Below are 19,775 nucleotides of genomic sequence, written 5' to 3'. Positions count from 1 at the left end.
TGAAAACCCTAGGGAGCGCAGTTCTACTCTGACGCACGTGGGGTCACCATGAGCTGGAATCCATTTGAAGGCAAATGGATGGTTTCGTCCTAGGCTCTGGAGTCAGACTGTCTGAGGCTGAATTCTCCATCACTGGCTATCTGTACGTGACTTACTCAACCTCTCTATGCCTCGGTTTCTCTATCTGTGATATGGGGTAAAAATAGAATCTACAGCATAGAGTTGTCATGAGGATCAACTGACATAATACAGGTCTAGAACTTAGACTAGAGCCTGGAACATAGTAGATGCTCAATACAGGCCCCTTGCTATTACGTATGACTATTACATGCTGTTGATGGACACAGGTAGAGTGTTTCCGCATTCGCTGGGGGAGGGGCAGAGAATGGCTCCACTTCTTTAAACCTGATGACTTCACACAGTCCTCCTCACAGTCCCAGTTATTTCCTTGGTAAGAAAACAGTTCTATTAACTCTTTCAGGGCCTGCTGATGCACTAAAAGGCCCCAGGATGGTTGGACCTTTTCTTTTAAAGTCTAGCAGTAGAGAAGACTATCATTTAGGAGCCTATCAAAGCACTCTTTGAGACTTTTGTTCAGGTCAACTTGGCATCAGTGTGATTCTGAGGTGTTTTGTGTTAATATCTGCATCCTGAATCTTCTAGTGCCTGAAGATGGGTGTGTTTGGACCTCTGTCTTCTGGAAATCACTTTGGATGTCGAGGGCACTTTAATCTGCAGATGGGTGACTCACAGGGCCAGGGAGGACTATGGAGAGGGAAGGTATACAAGTGGGAAATTAACGTGGAACATTAATCTCTTGAACACCTGCAGGTTCATCACTCAATTCATTTGGTTTTAACATGAAGTTTTCCAAATATTCCCAAGCCTCTAAGTCTTCTTGAGGCTTTGAAAAGTCCAATCTAGTGACCAGAGTTAAATCTTTACTAGCTGGGGCTCACATGGAATTTAGCTGTATTCTGAGTGTCAGTGCTTGCTCTCCAGCCCTGCAGACATAGATGTGATGAGTTCTCTGTGTGCTAGCTATTCGCCTGTAAAACTGGGATCATGATAATAATAGTTTCATGCAGCTTAAAAGTCAAGGGCTTAGTACAGCTCCTGGAACCTGTAAGTACTACTTACATGTTTGCTCTTGTAATTATTTCATTTTTTTTAAATTGAAGTGGCAATATCCAGTCAAATAAAGATTTTAATTTATTGGGTTCTGGTTAATTGGAATTTGCCTCTGTAAATAGACAAGTCTTGAAAAATGAGTCTTTGTTTTTTAACTGTGAGGGAAAGTTAGTGCATGATGCAGTAGAATTTGGAAGCATTAGGCATATGAAGGAGCCCTGGTGGCGCAGTGGTTAACAGCTCGGCTGCTAACCAAAAGGTCAGCAGCTCCAATCCACCAGCTGCTCCTTGGAAACCCTATGGGGCAGTTCTACTCTGTCCTATAGGGTCACTATAAGTTGGACTCGACTCGACAGCAATGGGTTTAGTTTGGTTTAGGCATACAGAGGGTTTCATCTGGGTAATATACTACTTCCCAGAAGAGGGCTGTGTCTATGCAGATACATCATAAATGCTAGTTCATTATGAAGGCACAGCTTTATTCTGTCTGTGGCTGTTACTCAACTCTTCCAGGCTTGGGTCCCAGGGCAGGGTGTGCTATAGCTTGGGAATTTTCTCTCTCCCTTTGCTGGGTTCTGTTAACAGCTCTATTGGCATAAGAATAAGTCCTCAAAGGTTTGTGTTGTTGTTGTTAGCTGCCATTGAGTCAATTCCAACTTAAGGTGACCCACATGTGCAGAGTAGAACTACTCCATTGCTTTTCAAGGCTGTGACCTTTTGGAAGCAGATCGCCAGGCCTGTCTCTGGAGGCACTTCTGAGTGCATCCGAACTGCCAACCTTTTACCGTTTGTATCACCAGGGACTCCTTAGCTCCCCTCAAATCAGCTCAAGGCTGGGGGCCTCTAGGGAAGAGAGAGTTTATCTCGGCAGAAGAAGATTGCAACTCAAATGTCTCCATTAAAACTAGTTGCTAGGGACAAGCCAAGAACAGCTCAGGGAGCATCAATTCCTGGGTGGTGGTCTCCATTCTATATGGTGTCCGGGGCTAGTATGGCTGCCTTCCAGGTCCACTAATTGCTATTAAGGGACAGAAAAAAGGTGAGCAGTTAAAGCCTGCTTATTTATGATACTCTTGTTCTTGTCATTCCTATTACTATTGCAATGTATAATGTATTCTGGTCTACTCATAATTACACTGAATATCGTCCTTTATATATTTAATTGTTATGAAATAAAATTTTAATTAAAAATTGGAACTTTTTAAAAAGGGACCTAATATAGAGCATGGAGCCCTGGTGGTGCAGTGGTTAAGAGCTCAGCTGCTAACCAAAAGGCTGGCAGTTCAAATCCACCAGCCGCTTCTTGGAAACCCTGTGGGGCAGATCTACTCTGTCCTATAGGGTCCCTATGAGTCAGAATCAACTTGACGACAATGGGTTTGGTTTTGGTTTAATATAGAGCAGGGAGCCCTGGTGGTGCAGTGGTTAAGAGCTTGGCTGCTAACTAAAAGGCCCACAGTTTGAATCTACCAGCAGCTCCTTGGAAACCCTATAGGGCAGTTCTACTCTGCCCTATAGGGTCCCTGTGAGTCAGAATTGACTCGATAGCAATGGTAGGTTTTAACATAGAGTAGATTCTCAAAAGAAATAAGATTGGTCAAGACATTCATGGATTTTCAACTCTAGTGTGGATCCCAATGAATTAAGAGACTGGGGTATTTAGAGAGTCTCTTTTTTTGCATTTCAATGCCTCTTACTTTCCAGCAAAGGAGGTCTAAGCATATTAGTGCCCTGATGGGAACCACCATTTTGTGATTAAATGTGGCATAGAATGCTTTCTTTTCTACTATGGGGAAGGAAGGGCATTTCGAAGCAAGTGTTATACTATGTAAATAGCTGTCTATTCTTTGATGAGTATGCATGTTGCTGGATAAGACTATAGAGTATTTCATTGTCCCATTGCTTCATTTCTCTTCAAAGAGTTAAAGAAGGAATCCATGTAGGAAACAGAATCTTGACTAATTAGTAAGGATGGCCTTCCGCCCCCCCATAAACTCATTTATCAGATATGTTCCTACTTTAGCCAGTTACTTTAAAAAGCAAATACTCTTTATCAGGCATGTCTCTATTTTAACCAATTACTTTATTGCACTTTTATTACAAGTGCAAAGGTTAGGCAAAGTCAATGCCTGCCATCTACATGGCTCTTAGTCATTGCAAACACTGCTGATCAAGGAACTTTGGAACCAGGCTCCTTATTGTCCAAACTGTCATTAGTATCTAGGTAATTATTATAAATGTCTTTTATATGTCAACTATTACCTTGAAAATCTTCCCAAGTTCAAGTACATGAGAGGGAAAATCACCTCCACCTTGGATTCCTCTGATAATCTTGAAAAGATTTTTTTTTTTAAACCCTAAATGGATATGTATCAAATGATCTTTTGTGAGGTAAACCTTATGGCATTAAAAGCTAAAAAAACCAAACCATTGCTGACAAGCTGATTCTGACTCACGGCAACTCCATGTCTGTCAGTGTAGAACTGTGCTCCCTAGGTACTTCCGTGGCTGTGATCTTTCAGAAATAGAGCACCAAGCCTTTCTTCAGAGGTGTTTCTGGGTGGACTCAAACCTTCAACCTTTTGGGTAGCAGCTGAGTGCTTAACTTCTTGCGCTACTCAGGGACTCTGTTGTGGCACTACCAGGTCATACAGGCACAAGTATTAATTACACAGCATGTTAATTTAGGCTAAAATTCCAGTTTTGAATTTGAATTTTGGAATTTATTTAGCTGTTTGACTATTTGTTTTTTAACAGCTTTTTGGTCATTTCTGCATACCACATATTTAACAGATTTTACTGTCTCAAACCTTTTGTGGAACCAGACAGGAGATGGAAAGAGCAGGGTCAGAGAAAATAAATATACATAGTTGTTTTCCAGGGTTTAGAGTGCCCCCAATGTTCATTCAGAGAATTCTTGCTCCAAATTCTAATCTCTCTGATTTTGTTCCATCTTTGTAACGAAGATTTGGGAAGTGGGGAGAGGTGGGGGAGGGACAGGAGGTGGAAAGATAGGTGTGTTCTCTGGACTGAGGAATTGACCGTCTTGAGTTGATATTGTTGTTACTTTTGATCAGAATGACAATGGGTTTTACCACTGGCTGGCTCTAGGATCTTGGCTAAGTCACCACACTTTTCGGATCCTTAATTTTCTCATCTGTATTTCAAGGCTTCTGTGGATGAGTATTGCTCAAAGTGTGGGCCATCAGCATTACTTAGGACTTGTTAAAAGTGCAGCCCTGGCACTCACCCTAGGCCTTCTGATTCCAGATCAGGCCTGAGAACCTGCACGCTTAACAGGTCTGCAAGTCCTGTTCATGCACCCAAGAATCTCAGTACCACTGGCTAGATGAACCCCAAGGCTTCTTCTGCTCTCGCAGACCATAATTCTGGGAGGTCAGAGTACAAGTGACAGATGTTGTTGTTTGGTGCTGTCAAGTCAATTCTGATTTATACCGACCCTATATGACAGAGTAAAACTGCCCCATAAGGTTTCCTAGGTTGTAATCTTTGTGGAAGCAGATTGCCAGGTCTTTCTCCTGTGGAGCTGCTGGGTGGGTTCAAACCACCAACTTTTCAGTTAGCAGGCAAGCGCTTAACCATTGCAGATATAGGTGTACGTATATCGGCGGTTGTATCTGGGCTTAGCTGACAGCAGGTAGCTTGAGGTGGTGTTAGTTTCAGGGGAGAGTGGGACAGTGTTCTGGCCTATGGCCAGGGAGGGACAAGACTCAATGTCTCATTGCATCCATTTCACTTCCCTGAGGTCACCGCCTTCTATTGGGTGAGCCTGCACGGGGCTACATTTCTATGAGGAATGCAGAAACTTCAGGCAACCCTCCAATGTTTTGTTTGGATCCTGTAGACTAAATGTTGTAACAATTGACTTTTCCCACATGTTGTTTGGATGTTTGGGCATCCCATGGATGCAGCCTTTATTTCCAGAATGAACAAATATATAGTCCATATTGAGCAGCTGCTATGTGCTGGCCACTGTGTTTTACGCCTTAACATACTTCATTTCATTTACTCCTGCAGCCCTCTGTGGTAGATTTCCTTTTCATCTCCATTTCACAGGTAAGAAGAGTGAAGCCTAGGATGGGTGACTTTTCTAAGACCATAGGGCCGGTAAGTGATTTGAACCTGATTAGCGAGACTGGTCCAGCTTCTGACTGTGCTTTATCATTACCGTGTACTGAATGGTGCTGCACAAGGAATTAGAGCAAACCAGACTAGGAGCCAGCTTTCCTTGCTTCGGGGTCTGTGCCCGAAGCCCCAGTACAGCTGATGAGCATCTTTTAAAAGAATCCACAGTGCAACATTGCCATTTTCAAAAACAGCTCAGATTTCTCATTACCGACACTGTTTGGATCATTCTAGTTATTTATAACGCAAATTTGCCTCCTTTAGGACACACACAAGCACGCACATACGTACACTTGCACCGCTGAATTCTGAGAACTTATTGCTATGCTAGAGAACAGATCTCGACATTTCCAAGCTTCAGTCCTGCCCCCAGTCTTTTCTCCCAAGCCTTTCTTATCCCCTCCAGCCCCAAGCAGCCAGTGTGAAAAGTTGGGGCTTTCAAATTGCATCTTTTTCCAAGGGCATAGGACACTCTCCAGTGCCACTTCAGAAGGCCCAATCTGCAAAGCAGACAGTGAAAGAAATAAAATATCATTTTCCCCTTGGAATTGGCAAAAAAATATATATATATATCTTTCCAGTAGGCAATTTATTGCTAACATAATTACGGCAGAATGTATTATTAGTAATAAAATTCTCAAAGCGTATTTCAGAAATTACAGTTGTAAGAAATAGTAACTATATGCCCCTTTTCCCATTCCTCCGACTGCAGGCACTCATTAGGCCTGGGAGGGGGGCTTCGCCCACTCTTAGCTGGCCCAGCTAAATCCTGCCCTTGGGTGTGTTTCTGCAGCTCACACCACTGGGAGCCAGGTGTGCGCTTCCGCAGGCTGAATTTGGCTGTAAATTATGTTTTGTTTTCTGTCAGCTGTCTGACAGCTAAAATCATATTTGCTGTCAGAGGTGACAGGGGCCACGATGGTGATATATTAAAGTGCAGCAGAGTCATGGAGGAGGAGGCTGGGCGGGTTCCCCTGGCACCTTGGCTGTTACCTGCTTCCTACGGCTGGGGTAGCATGCCCAGGACACACGTGGCCCCACCTGGGGATGGGTGGTCGCGGTGTGTTTTTCAGGAGAGCACTACAAAGGAGATGCAATCTCATCAAAGTCATTGAAAACATGGCCAGCTTCCATCCAGATCTCTTAATAGGCTTAAGATGTTGGCTAAATCCTACCCCTTAATTGCATTGTGTGACAAAATGCAAAATCCATCACCGTAATTACTTTCAAGCACAGGATTCCAAGGCATTTTGGCTATATTCAAATGGATATTTAAACTCACACAAGCTTAATTTCTCCCAAATGACTGATTGTTCCTTGTCATGGCCCTCCCCTTCTACTCCTTCTTCCTTGCACTGGGGTGTCTTTGTTCACTCTGAAAGACCGAAGTAAAATGTCCTTTTGACTGTTGGATCCTCACTGGTAATACCCCCAGCTCTGTAACTTCTAACCCTGCTCCTGTGAGCTAGCCTCTGGGCAAATCTTTCCTATGCTTCCATCCACATTCCTTTCTTGATATTCTTTTCTTCTCCCCTTTTCCTGGATTCCTACCAGATTCACAGGAGCAGCTCTAGGATTGAGTTCGGCTTCTGAAGCTTTGTCGTTGGAAACCCACCACTAAGTCAGGAATACTGACTGCTTATTACTCCTTGCAGGGGGCAAGCCATCACACTGTGCACTTGATCTACTGGTCATTACGGGTAAGTGAGACAACCCAAGTCGGAGTTGAGTCCTGACCTGCCTCCAAAGCCTATGCTCTTCGCGCCTCTGCCGTTGTCCCACTGCTCACAAACCGAGAGCTTGGGTCTCCTTTGAAGAATGAGTAAGTTAAGCTTCATGCCCGTAAGATCGTGCAGTCAGGGCCATGTGCTCAGAAGGGCCTCTGCTTCGGGTTTAATGATCTGCAGTTGCTGTCTAAATTCTACATTTTATCTTTGTGCTTGGTAAGTGAAGTTCCATGAGACAATGGAGCATGTGCTGGGAGTTGGAGCCTCGGTTCAGCGCAGTTCACCTTCTGCCACCTCTCTGCCTTCTTGGACAAGCTCTCAGCTGCCTGTTCCCTCGTCCCTTGGCCTCCCAGGCTCCACTCAGCCTCCTTCTCCCTGTTTCCTCCTTACAACCACAGCTGCTCTCTGTTACCTTTCTAGCAAGGGCCTGAGCTTGGGTCCAGGGAGGGTTGGGGTTAGGTGTGTGCTCTTTTGTACCTTGGGGAGGGGCAAGGTGTCAGGCAACTCATCAGGGCTTCTGGTTTACCTCCAATCCAGATACTGAGTATGTCCCAGTGTAGAAGTTGCAATACTTTGGGGATTACCTGTCCACGGTGGGTTGTGGGTGGCCTGTTGGAAGTGGAGATTGACTTTCTGCCCCTAGCCAAGGGCCATATGTCCGTTTTGCACTGCACCCAGCTAATTACGTAGCTGGCTCTGGTTAGGTCTTAGGTTTACAGAAGCAACTGTCTTAGGAGACAGAAGGTGGTGGTGACTGGGGCTATGGAATGAAGACTGTCTTAGGACAATGGGCTTCGATGCCTTGGCCTTACCCAGCTGAACACTTTTTGGCATATAGTAGAATCTACATTTTTTTATTTGGAGAACAATGTAAGTCAGAAGGCTAGAGCAACTTTTTTTCCTACAAACATCAGGAACCAGAGGGGCAAAACAATTGTGGTTAAGAGATGGGAAAGGGCTAGATATAAGTCTCAATTTCAAGACACAGAACTCTGTTCTTTTGAGTTTTTGGTTTCCTGCACAACAAGCCCAAGAAGGCCAACTCGTGTTAGCCTTTGGCCCGGTGCAGAATGATCCTGAAATATTTATGGATGTGACTGACCTCGTACCCCCTTTGGGTTCAAAGCAAGCCCTGAAGTTCTGAGGTGGCGTCTTGACTGATGTCCTGAAGCTCCACATGTTTTGGAACTCCAGAGTGTCGGGGCTGGAAGGAAATGCATACACCCAAACCTACATTCTACCGAGAGAAAACAAGCCCGGGGAGATATGCCTTAGTTACTTACTTTCATACACATGTGCATACGTACCTACGTGCTTAACGTACAGATTACCCAACTTATTTACGTACTTATTTAGTTAGGACTAAGACCAAAAGCCTTATAGCTCTTTGTCCAGAGCTCTTTACGCGATTCGTTGTTAGTTGCTGCTGAGGCGGTTCTGACTCATGGCGACCCCGTGTGTGCAGACTAGAACTGCTCCATAGGGCGTTCAAGGCTGTGACCTTTCAGAAGCAGATAGCCAGGCCTGCCTTCTGAGGCACATCTTGCTGAGTTCGAATTGCCAACCTTTCTGCTGATAGTTAAGTTCTTAACCATTTGTGCCAACCAGGGACTTCCTTTACTTGAATGAAAGGGACGATGATAATAGTGAGAGCTAACACTCAGTGTTTAACATGTCCCAGGTACAGGACTAAGCACGTCTGTGTCTATCCTCACAAAATCCCTGTGGAGTAGGTATTTGCACATTTAACTTGCACAGATACAGCTGTATATGCTATGAGTCGGAATTGACTCGACGGCAGTGGTTACTCATTAAGACGGAGAAAAAGAGGAAAGAGATTTACTAAGCAGCGAGGGCCATTCTGCCCATCGTTCCACTTGAAGGCTGCCTGCATGGAGTAAGGATGAGACAAGGAACATAAATCTCCTTTCTCCCCCATTGGACTCAGTTCCTGAGTGCCCTTCAAAGCGCGCATGTCTTATTGTGTGGAATATCATTATAATGTTTAAAGAGAGCTAAGAAGCCCTGATGGTGTAATGGTTAAGTGCTCAGATGCTAACTGAAAGTTCGGTGGTTGGAACCTACCCTGCTGCTCTGTGAGTGAAAGACCTGGCAATCTGTTCCGGTAAAGACTAGAGCCTTGGAAACCCTGTGGGGCACTTCTGCTCTGTCCTGTAGGTTCTCTATGAGTCGGAATCAACTCTATGGCACCTGACCACAACAGCAATTTCTCACAGAGCACGGCCCCTGAAGACACATCCTCCCTTGCCCAGCTGAGGGACCGCCTACCGGTGCAGCGAGAGATGCTGGGTTGATCCCCAGTGAGGAGAATGGAAACCCTATTACTGAAATGCGGCTGATTTAATGGGTTTTCAAGGGTGACTCTGACCAGCAGTGATTTTTTACTTAGGCACTGACTTTAGAATCCAACCCTTATAGAGTTGCAAATGCCACTGTATCGTCCTCATTTTAGAAATGAGGAGTCCCAAAACGCAGATTAAGCTTCTTCCTCAAGGTCACACAGTTGGTATATGGCAGAGCTAGAATTGAGTCAGGCCCAGACTCCAAAGCCCATGCCTCGTTGTCTGTAATTCACCATTGGGCCTGGGCAGGGGGGCTTGAGTGTTCCCTCCCACCCCCAGCTCTAGGATCCCCCTCCTGGACACTGGGGAGAGGCTGGGGTAGAATTTGGAGGAGTGTGTTTTTCCCCTAGAAGGGACAGTATTTGTTTTTTAGTCAAACTCACTCTGTTCCCATAGAGAAATTCTTGTATAGAGGCCCAGTCTAAGCCTGGCTCCTGTATGCCTTCTCTCTTGGGTTCTAGAGTTACCTTAAAAGACAGGGAGGGATGTTGGACTATATGGGTGGAGAAGAGTGCCTTTGATGAGGGTTCTGCGAAGCAGCAGATCAGGTCAGGAATGAATGCCTGTGAAAGCCAACATTTCTACTCTTGGGTCTAATGTCTGAACAGATACCTAATGTCTGAACTCATTCAACCAAGAACTCAGCTTGAAGTTGAGGGAGAGGGAGAAGAAGAGGGCAGAAGGCACAACAGCTGGACCAAACCTAGAAGAGTCATCAAGAAGGAGTAAGCCTAAAGGTAGAAGGTTGGAAACTGAGATCTACTAGATGGGAAGGGGTTGGTTGCTGATTTCAAGGACAGGTTTATTTTCTTGATCTCTGCTATAGGATTTTGTGTGTGTGTGTGTGTGTGTGTGTGTGTATGCGCGCGCATGTGTGTTTGTCTTTCCCTCCTGTCTCTCTCTGTTTTTAAAATAGACTTTATTTTTTTAGGGCAGTTTTAGGTTTACAGAAAAAATGTACAGATAGTACAGAGACTTCCCTTGTACATTATTTCTTCTATTAACATCTTATATTTCTGTGGTACATTTGTCACAGTTGATGAACCAACATTAATACATCATTAACTAATGTCCACAGTCCGCATTAGGGCTCACTCTTTCTGTTGTATAGGCCTATGGGTTTTGACAAATGCACGTCATGTGTCCACCATTACAGTATCATATGGGATAGTTCCACTGCCCTAAAAATATCCTGTGATCCATCTGTTCACCCCTCCCCCTGACTCCACGACAAACACTGATGTTTTTACTGTCTCTATAGTTTTTTTTTTTATTTTTTATAGTTTGGCCTTTTCCAGAATGTCATATAGCTGGAATCATACAGTATATAGCATCTTCAGATTGGATTTTTTTACTTAGCAATATGCATTTAAGGCTCCTACGTGTCTTTCTGTAGCTTGATACCTCATTTCTTTTTATCGTGGAATAATCCTCCTTTGTATGGATGAACCACAGTTTGTTTATCCACCCACTCATTTAAGGACATCCTGGTTGCTTCTAACTTTTGGAAATTATGAATAAATAGTTTTTGTAAAAATATTGTAGTATGCCATTGAGTCGATTCTGACTCATAGTGCCCCTATAGGAAGGAGTAGATCTGTTCCATAGGGTTTCCTAGGCTGTAATCTTTATGAGAGCAGATGCCCAGGTCTTCCCCCTGAGGAGCAGCTGGTGGGTTCGAACCATCTGCCTTTGGTTAGCAGTTGAGCACTTAACTATTATACCCCCAGGGTTCCTTTTCATAAACAGTAAATGATATAAAATATGTTAATCCATTCTCTGAGTTTCTCTTCCATATTTTCACCTCTCATGTTCATGAAAGGTGAGAGTTAGTAGATATGGATATTCAAGCAGTACCTCCAGGTCTATGTGTGTGACAAAATAATCCCTTATATCCAAAGAGCACCCACTTGCTGAGCCCACTTGCAAACACCAACCTTCACAGAACCCTGGGGGTGACTTGTGCTGTGCCTGTGGTCCACTGTACCCCTTGCAGCACATGTTCTACTCTGTCCTCTGGCAGGTGGTGAGCACACAGGAGGCACTCAAGAAATGTCCACGGGATGAGTACACTCCCATTTTACAGATGATGAAAGGAAGTTCTGAGGCAGTAACTTGCTCAAGGTCTCACAGTGGGACCAGACCAGCGTGGTGCCTGCTGGTTCTGGCTGCCTTCCTTCTGCCCCACCCTGCCTGTGTGACCTGACCTTCCCTCCAAGGCTCGCAGTCTCAGGGTGCCCTGTGCTAAGCACTCATGGTCTTCACTTTTTTGAGTCTATACCTGCATTCAGAAGAAATGGTGCCAAATGTGCTTCCCTGGGGCAGGAAATGGCAGCTGGCATCTGAGGGTGGTGGTGGGGGAACCTTGGTGGGGAGGCTGGGAGGGTGTCCACTAGAGCAGCTCATTCCTGTGTCTCCCCAAGACACTGGTCTGGCCCCACTTTGCTGGTGGGCCTGTGAGGGAGGGCAGAGGCCCATTTCTCAAGGCCCAGCCTGGCCAGGGTGGGAACACGGTCAGTGCAAGCAGGCTCCTCTCTTGTGCCAGCTTTCATTCCTCATGGAAGCAGCCTCCAAATAATTCAGGTTGTGCCAAAAAGAAAAATTCCAAGCAGCCAGAAGGATGCCGTGTGGGAGGGAAAGTCTCCAGCAGGCAAGCCCTTCTAGGTGGTAGCAGCCAGATCAATCGTGAGTCCACAAGTCGGAAGTAGAGGGAGCCACCCGGACCCTAGAGGCTACCCTGCTGGACTCTTAGAGTGCCCCCTCTGCATCTGCTGCTCCTTTTTGGCTTCTGTGCTTGGGATTCAAAGAAAACAGAATTCATTGGGGGTTTGTTCTTACCTTTTGAAGACTGGAAGAGGAGGAGGGAACCCAGAAGTGTGTGAGTGAGCTGGGCAAGATCTGTAGTAGAATCAAGCAGTTTGGATCCAGGGCAACACCAGCCACTCCCTGAAGGACAGACCCAGTGTCTCCTCACTTCTACAAGGACCACTTCTGAGACTGGGGACACTGAGGACTGCTCTATCATCACCTTCCACTTCCTCACTGGAGACAAAAAGTACCAGGGAGGCAGCAGGATAAAGCATTGACTTTGTGTCAGAGAACTGAGTTCAAATCCAGACTCCACCACTTCGTGGATGTCTGACCTCTGGCAAGTTATTTAACCTTGCTCAGCCTCAGTTTCCTAATCTGTGAAATGGGGGAAATATTTTTTTTTCACCATAGGGTGATCCGATGAGATAGGCAGCCTCAGAGCTCAGCCCTTCTAGGAGACACCTGCTCTGGCTTATCCTCTTAAACTGAGCAGAAGAGGCTGCACATTCTGAAATTGTCCTTGACAAGATAACCACAGAATGGCCATAGTTGGCCTCTACAGGTTTTCAACGCCATCTTAGCACTTTATGTGACCTATTAGCTCATTAAATGAAAAATACATGTAAGCACCTGGCCTCTGGGTGGAGACCTAACATGCTAATGAAGGAAAATCAACCTCTTCCTCTATCCGGGGAATCAAACCCTTGTCTGAAGAAAATGCGTACTCATCCTCAAACTCTGGACGCCTGAACGAAGGTGGATCCTGAATATTCATGATAAATTTACATTTCCTTGTCTGCTCTCGGTAAAAGCCTGCCTCTCCAAGCTGCCCGCGAGCAGTCTTGGAGGCAGCAGCCCCTCTTCCTTCCCTTGCACAACGAAATAAAGCTACCTTTTTACTCTCCCACCTCTATCTCTTGTTTATTGGCTATAACGAGTTGCACCAAATAAAACTTGGGGTTTCCACCCAGCAACCATGAGAATGAAATGGAAAAATTTCTGATGCATAGTAGGGACTCAATAAAAGACGTTTATGATAGTGACTATGTTTACCATGGCCTCTGTGAAACAATAGTTGGGGTAGGCGCTGTGCTTGGGTTTCACATTGAAGATGAGCCCAGACAGCAAACTGATGGGAGTCCTCTGGGCAGGCCAGGGTGTACCCAGGATTTAAATTGATGCAAAGTCCATGAAAAACAAATATATCTCAAAATTTTAAATAAAACAGCATCACTCTCACTGCTTTTTCCTTTTGCCTTCAGCTCCAAATTGGCTGACATGGTACTGTTCCCTGCAGCTGGGGAAATGGTCCTGCAGGGAAGGACCCCTGGTGGCACAGGGTCGAGTGCTCAGCTGCTAACTGAAAGGTTAGTGGTTTGAACTCAACAGCCGCTCCTCAGGGAGAAAGAGGTGGTAGTCTGCTTCCATAAAAGTTTACAGCCTTGGAAACCCTATGGGGCAGCTCTACTTTGTCCTATAGAGTTGCTATGTGTCAGAATCGACTTGACACCAACGGGCCCAGCAGGAGAATCTGGGTGGCATACAACAGCATCCACTGCACCAAGAAGAGGAAAGCCAGGTTTAGGACCTAGGCAATGTGACTGGGTGCTTAACCACTGCCCTGTACTGCCTGGGAGCACTCAGAGGAAGTGTTTAAAAACTAAACCAAACCAAACTCGTTGCTTTTGTGTTAATTCCAACTCATAGCGACCCTATAGGACAGAGGGTTTCCAAGGAGTGGCTTCTGGATTTGAACTGCTGACCTTTTTGGTTAGCAGTTGAACGCTTAACCACTCACCACCTGGGCTCCAAGGAAGTATCTGGAGGGACCAAAATCAGTAACCAGCTGCCATTGAGTTCATTCCGACTCATGGTGGCCCCATATACGTCAGAGGAGAACTGTGCTCCGTAGGATTTTCAGTGGCTGATTTTTCAAATGTAGATCACCAGGACTTTCTTCCAAGATGCCTCTTGGTGGACTCGAACTCCAACTTTTCAGTTGGCAGCTGAGTGTGTGAACCATTTGTACCTCCAAGGGCCTCCATTTGGAGGGCCAGGGATGATCAAAGCCACAGAGGGAAGCACACAGGAAAACAGGGCAAAGGTAAAAAAGTTGTAAAGTCTGTTGTGGTGAAAAACCCAGTCTACTCATTGTTCTGTGCAGTGTGAATGCCAACAGAGCCACCAATAGCTGGGCACTTAGCCATAGTGTTCTGGGGGTCATGCCTACTGGCAAGAAGTCTATGCCTCTGGTCTTGGATCAGGAGGGGAAGGAAACCCTCCCTGGCTGCATGCAGGTTCAGATGGCCCCCTTGACACAGTCAAATCAAAGCCATGATGTCCAAGGCCAAGGGTGTTTGCTCTTTCCCCTCCTGCATCAGTTCAGCCTTTGGAGTGATGGTCTACTCTTGCCTGGACATGCTTCTGGCTGTGTCAACGACACGGTGGGTGGGCTTTACGTCCTGAGTCCTGGGTCTCTCAACCTGAGGCAGATAGGGCCCAGGCGGGGGTGGATGGACGGATGGTTCTTTCACCCTGACCCCTTCCCTTCATCCCAAACCTGACCTCCCCAAGGCCCTCAAGTAATTCACTCCTCTCCTTCCAGGCTATTTCCAGTCTCCCCCTCCCACCAACACAACCCACAACAGGAGACAGCCTTCCTTGGCCGACCCATTATAAATCCCCGGCTTAGCAGATTCCAGGCTGATTGCCTTGTCTCGCTTGTCTCCCTGTAAATGAGGCTTCTCACCCATGACGGATGGCCCCATCCTCCGGACATCCATTTCAGCTAGCTGGAAGCACCACCACCAACTATTGAACAGTATTGTTTTGGCGCCAACTCCTTTGCATGGCTTTGTCCCTGGCTTAATAATTTTTAATCAATAAAAATTGTCAGTGGGAGCTAGTCACTCCCTTCCTCGTATCGAATGACAGAGTGGGTATCTTGGCTCTGAGCTCCGAGAGCCCTTGGCCTCCTGAATAAACATAGCGTCAAATGTTATTCTCTGTTCTCCTGCTCAAGCCTAAATTTAGCAAAATTAGGATATGGATTTTCCTTTATTCTCTGTGATCACAAATGTAATGTCAGGTTTTTGTTCCCAGAGAGCTTTTCATCCCACCTTACTGAGTGTCAAGGTTGTCAGAGACATAATTTATTCATATTTTTGACCTCTGGGGAGGACAATATCCAAAGGGTCACGGAGTGTTATTGGATGTCGGAATGAAAATTCACTGCACTGGCTCCCTTACAGCATTACATTTAATCAGGCCTGCACAATTGTGGCAGAGGCGTTGGCTTCTGTAATTACCCCTGAAGGGCTCTTCCTTCTGATTCATCATTATGCAATATGTACGCATTTCCCAACGACCTCAGTGATGACGGAAGACATCCAAAGCGGCTTGGTTTTCTCTGGTAGGAAATGGAGGTCTGTGGTTTTTTTCCCCTCTGCTTGGGTCACGGCCGTGACCCCTTGAGGGCTTCAGGCCAGGGCCAGGAATGAGTCTAGTGGAGCCTCTTGCTGTGGACTGGGCTACCGCATTCAGGGTCCTCTTGCCCGGCCACTCTGAGATCTGGCTTGTCCTTGAAGGGCTCACCGTGCAGCTCCTTTGCCCAGAATGTCAGGGCCCGGGCAACCTGGGAAGTGTAATGATTTGCTGAGAACTGTATGGAGAGGCCTAAGAGGGCCTGAGGAGCAATTAATCAATGCTAAATAATAACAATAGTTATTCTCCGATTCATGGACGGAATAAATCCCTCATTGCTGGCCTGCAATAGATACGGTTCGGATGTGTACAGCAGAGCCTATGGGCTCATTAGAATTCTTGCCAAGCTGCATTTTACATGTCTTCCAGAGGGTTCTGTTTTCCCAGTCATTTTAAAGGGCTTGGAAAAAGCTTTTGCAAACCCACTTTATTTTGATGGGTTTGTCCCTGTTCCCTTGAGGCGGGGGGTACAAGGGACTGGGTGAATTCAGGCAGTGTGTGTGTATGTGTGTGTGGGTGGGGGGCGGAATTCAGGGTCAGGGCTTTGGAACCAGACACCTGTGTGTATAAACCAGTCCTTCTACTTTCCCGCTGCATAACCTTTATCGTGCCACTTCACCGCTCTGAGCCTCAGTTTCCTTATTTGCAAGATGAGGGCAATAATTTTGCATACCACATAAAGCTATTGAGAAGATGGCGTGAGATCCTGAATATGAATTGAGATGGAGACCATTTCACTCTGAGCTGGTACGAGAGAGAGCCTCTGATGTGGAAAGAATCCCTTGATTAGCCCACTTGGGCGTGTGCCCCCAGAGCCCGGGTATCGACCACATCAGGCTTCAGAAGAAGCAGAAGCTGCTCTGCCAAGTAGAGTAAGAGGAACTGGGAACTGGGGGCGGGGGGTGGGGAACAGAGAGCTCAGAGGTGGAAGCAGGAGGAGGGAGGGGCATATAAAATGGGAAATGGTGTGCAAGGTTCTTCCGGGTGACCTCTCCTCTGAATCTTCCTGGGAGTCTAATACATTCAGGAGATGCTTGGTGAGGCCAGATTCCTCATGGATGCTGGTGAAGGGCAGGTAGGAGCCATGGATCCAGGTGGCCCCAGAATCCAGGGACAGCAAGGGACAATGAAGGGCTGGAGGAAAGGGGCACCTGGAGTTCTCACTATAGGTCACTGAATCTTGAGGAAGCACTCGAGCTTCAAAAGGGAGAGTGACGATCAAAGGAATTTCACTCGCAATGCAAGATGTTTAGCTTGGTGCATGGCTTCCAGTAAAATGCACAGTAAATGGCTGCTGTGATAAACGTTATTATTCTCTTAGTCTGGAGAAGCTAGAATGTGAGGTCAGTTCTCCAGGTAAACCAGGACTGGGGAAGCAGAGTCCTACTTTTTAAGTCCTACAGCGTTTGAGAAAGAACTAATAGAACTGAGGGCTGTTGTTAGGTGCTGTCGAGTTGATTTTGACTCATAGCAACACCATGTGCTGAGTAGAACTGCCCCATAGGGTTTTCTAGACTGTAATCTTGACAGGAGCAGATAACCAGGTCTTTCTCTCTTTGAGCTGCTGGGTGAGTTTGAACTGCCAACCTTTTGGTTAGCAGCTGAGTGCTTAACCATTGCACCACCAGGGCTCCTTGAGGGCTGTTAATAGTTCCTGAAAACTTTGGCCATTGGGAAATGGATCCCACCAAGAATTTTTATTAACTGTTACGTGGTGCTTTATGTGCTTTATTGTCTTAGGCTGGATTCTCAAGAGAAGCAAAACCAGTAAAGAGTGTAAATAAATACATAGAGATTTATATTAAGAAAATGGCTCATGTGGTTGTAGAGGCTGGAATGTCCCAAGTCTGTGGGTCAAGCGGGAGGCTTCTCCTGACTTACATAGCTGCAGGGGCTGGTGAACCCAAGATCAGCAAGTCAAACAGCAGGGCTCTGGCTCATAGGCTGCAGAGACTGACGAATCCGAAGAACGACAGACAAGATGGCAGGTGAGCTGCTAGCTCAAGTTCCAAGAACCAGAGGTCAGATGAACAGGAGCCAGCTGCAAGATTCAGTGTGAGCAAAAGCCCACAAGCCTTGCCAGAAAGCCCACCTATATTGAATGCAGGCCACACTCCCAAGGAAACTCCCTTTCTACTGGTTGGCTACTCATAGCAGATGCCATCGTGAAGGTGATCCCCTTATATCAAATCTCATCATGGAGGTGATCTCATCATTATACCACTGCCAAACTACATCATAACTGCCAAACCACCGAGACTAGTGGCCCAGCCAAATGGACACAAAACCTCAAGGATCACACTTATATAGATATCAGTGTAATTCATTTGTATTGTGAGCTTTTTTTTTTTTAATTCAAATGCACTTCTTGTAGTTTCTGGACATCTCTCCCTTGTTGCTTTGCATCTAGGGACACAGGAAGGAGGTCTCCCACAGTTTGCTCCCCTTGCAGAGCTTGCCCCTCATCTTTGCAGATATGGACCTCACTGAACCTTCCAAGTCCAACTCGGCCGGCACTTCTCCAGGAAGAATTTCCTGGTCCTCATAACCAGCCAGTGCCTCCCTCTCTGTGTGCACATTGCAGCTGGGTGTGCCCTCTCTGTAGCGCCTGTCACCCTTGGCATGGCCCAGTGGTTGCACAGTGACATCCATAAGCGATGTGCCCCAGACCTTTGGAGTGACCCAAGTCACAAATTCCCTTCATCACAACAGATAATTTTTTCCATGTAATGTTTATTTTCAATTAAAGAACAATTTTTTACTTCCTTCTCACTTTCATCGCCTGCACAGCGCTTAGTTTCTTATGGAAACCATTTTTGTTTTCACAGAACAGTGTTTTTACCCCTTCACTTGAGTTGCCACATTGACTAGTGCTGCCCAACAGAGCTACCTACAATGATGAGAACGTTCCACTTCTGTGCTGTCCAAGACGGTAGCTGCATATCGTTTTGAGCATTTGAAACGTAGCCATTGCAACTGAAGAACTGAATTTATAATTTTAATTTATTTAATTTAAATTTAAATAGCCACATGTGGACAGTGGCTACCAATTTGGACAGTGCTGACATAGACACTAACAAGAAGAGACTTGCACAGGCATGTGGCTAGGCTAGCCTCACCCACTGGCTAAGGACCCGCTTGTACACTCATATCCTTGAGGGGTGCATAATTCAGCTTACCTCCCAGAGAGGGGAAAGCAAGAGTTAAAAATCTTGGCATGCTGAAGTTCAGTTGTTGTCATCACCATTCCTCCTGGTTGTTGTTGTTAGCTGCCGTCAAGTCAGCCCCTGATTCACGGTGTCCCCGTGCATAACCAAGTGAAATGCTGCCTGGTCCTGTGCCATTCCCATGATTGGTTGCAGATCAGACTATTGTAATCCATACGATTTTCACTGGCTGATTTTTGGAAGTAGATTACCAGGCCTTTCTTCCTAGTCTATCTTAGTCTGGAAGCTCTGCTGAAGCCTCTTCAGCATCATAGCAACAAGCAAGGCTCTACTGACAGATGGGTGGTGGCTGCACGGGAAGTGCATTGGCCAGAAATCGAACCTGGGTCTCCCACATGGTCAGTGAGAATTCTACCACTTAACCAATACTATTCCCTTACTTCACAGAAGCACATTAAAAAAAAAATCTGTGGTCTCCACAGTACCTAGCTTAGTGTCTTTCAAAGGGTATGTGTGCAGTAAATATTGGAGGAAGAAATGAGTGGGGATTTTATGAAATTAAACAGTGCTTTCCAGAGAGTGGCTGCCGCTATGGCTCTCTGCTGTTAAAAACAAGTACAGTGATGTTGAGGGCAAGGACATCAGAGATTGGAAACAGTCATTCAATAAATATTGATTGAAGGCACTTTCTGGTACACAGTGGTCATATTCAGGAAGAGACACTAGGCTGTTTCTTTTCTTCCTTACAGCACAACTGTTCAGGAAGCTTCTCCAAGGGACCCTCAGTGATCTCATCAGGGTGAGCTGGTTTATGCTGCAAAGGTGCAGTGACAATGATTCAAGGCTCTACCTGCTGATCAGGGAGGATTCGCTGAGCTGCACTCTGGCCATGAGGACTGAGAGGTGGACTCACCAAACCCACAATGGCTAACGTCCACTGGAGAAAG

General features: G+C 46.0%; 1 protein-coding gene across 1 annotated transcript in view; it reads right to left on the bottom strand.

Moving 5' to 3' along the window:
• Positions 1-18,313, bottom strand: part of ST8SIA3 (ST8 alpha-N-acetyl-neuraminide alpha-2,8-sialyltransferase 3) — a 98,885-nt gene extending 80,572 nt beyond the window's left edge. The window contains 4 exon segments of the mRNA XM_049902328.1: positions 15,713-15,812; positions 16,457-16,550; positions 16,651-16,795; positions 18,154-18,313. Of these exon segments, the coding sequence (XP_049758285.1) occupies positions 15,713-15,812; positions 16,457-16,550; positions 16,651-16,795; positions 18,154-18,313 (499 nt within the window).
• Between the last annotated feature and the right edge of the window lie 1,462 nt (positions 18,314-19,775).

This window comes from Elephas maximus, chromosome 11 (assembly GCF_024166365.1).
Source record: "Elephas maximus indicus isolate mEleMax1 chromosome 11, mEleMax1 primary haplotype, whole genome shotgun sequence".
Lineage (NCBI taxonomy): Eukaryota > Metazoa > Chordata > Mammalia > Proboscidea > Elephantidae > Elephas > Elephas maximus.
This window is presented reverse-complemented; position numbering and strand designations above follow the sequence as displayed.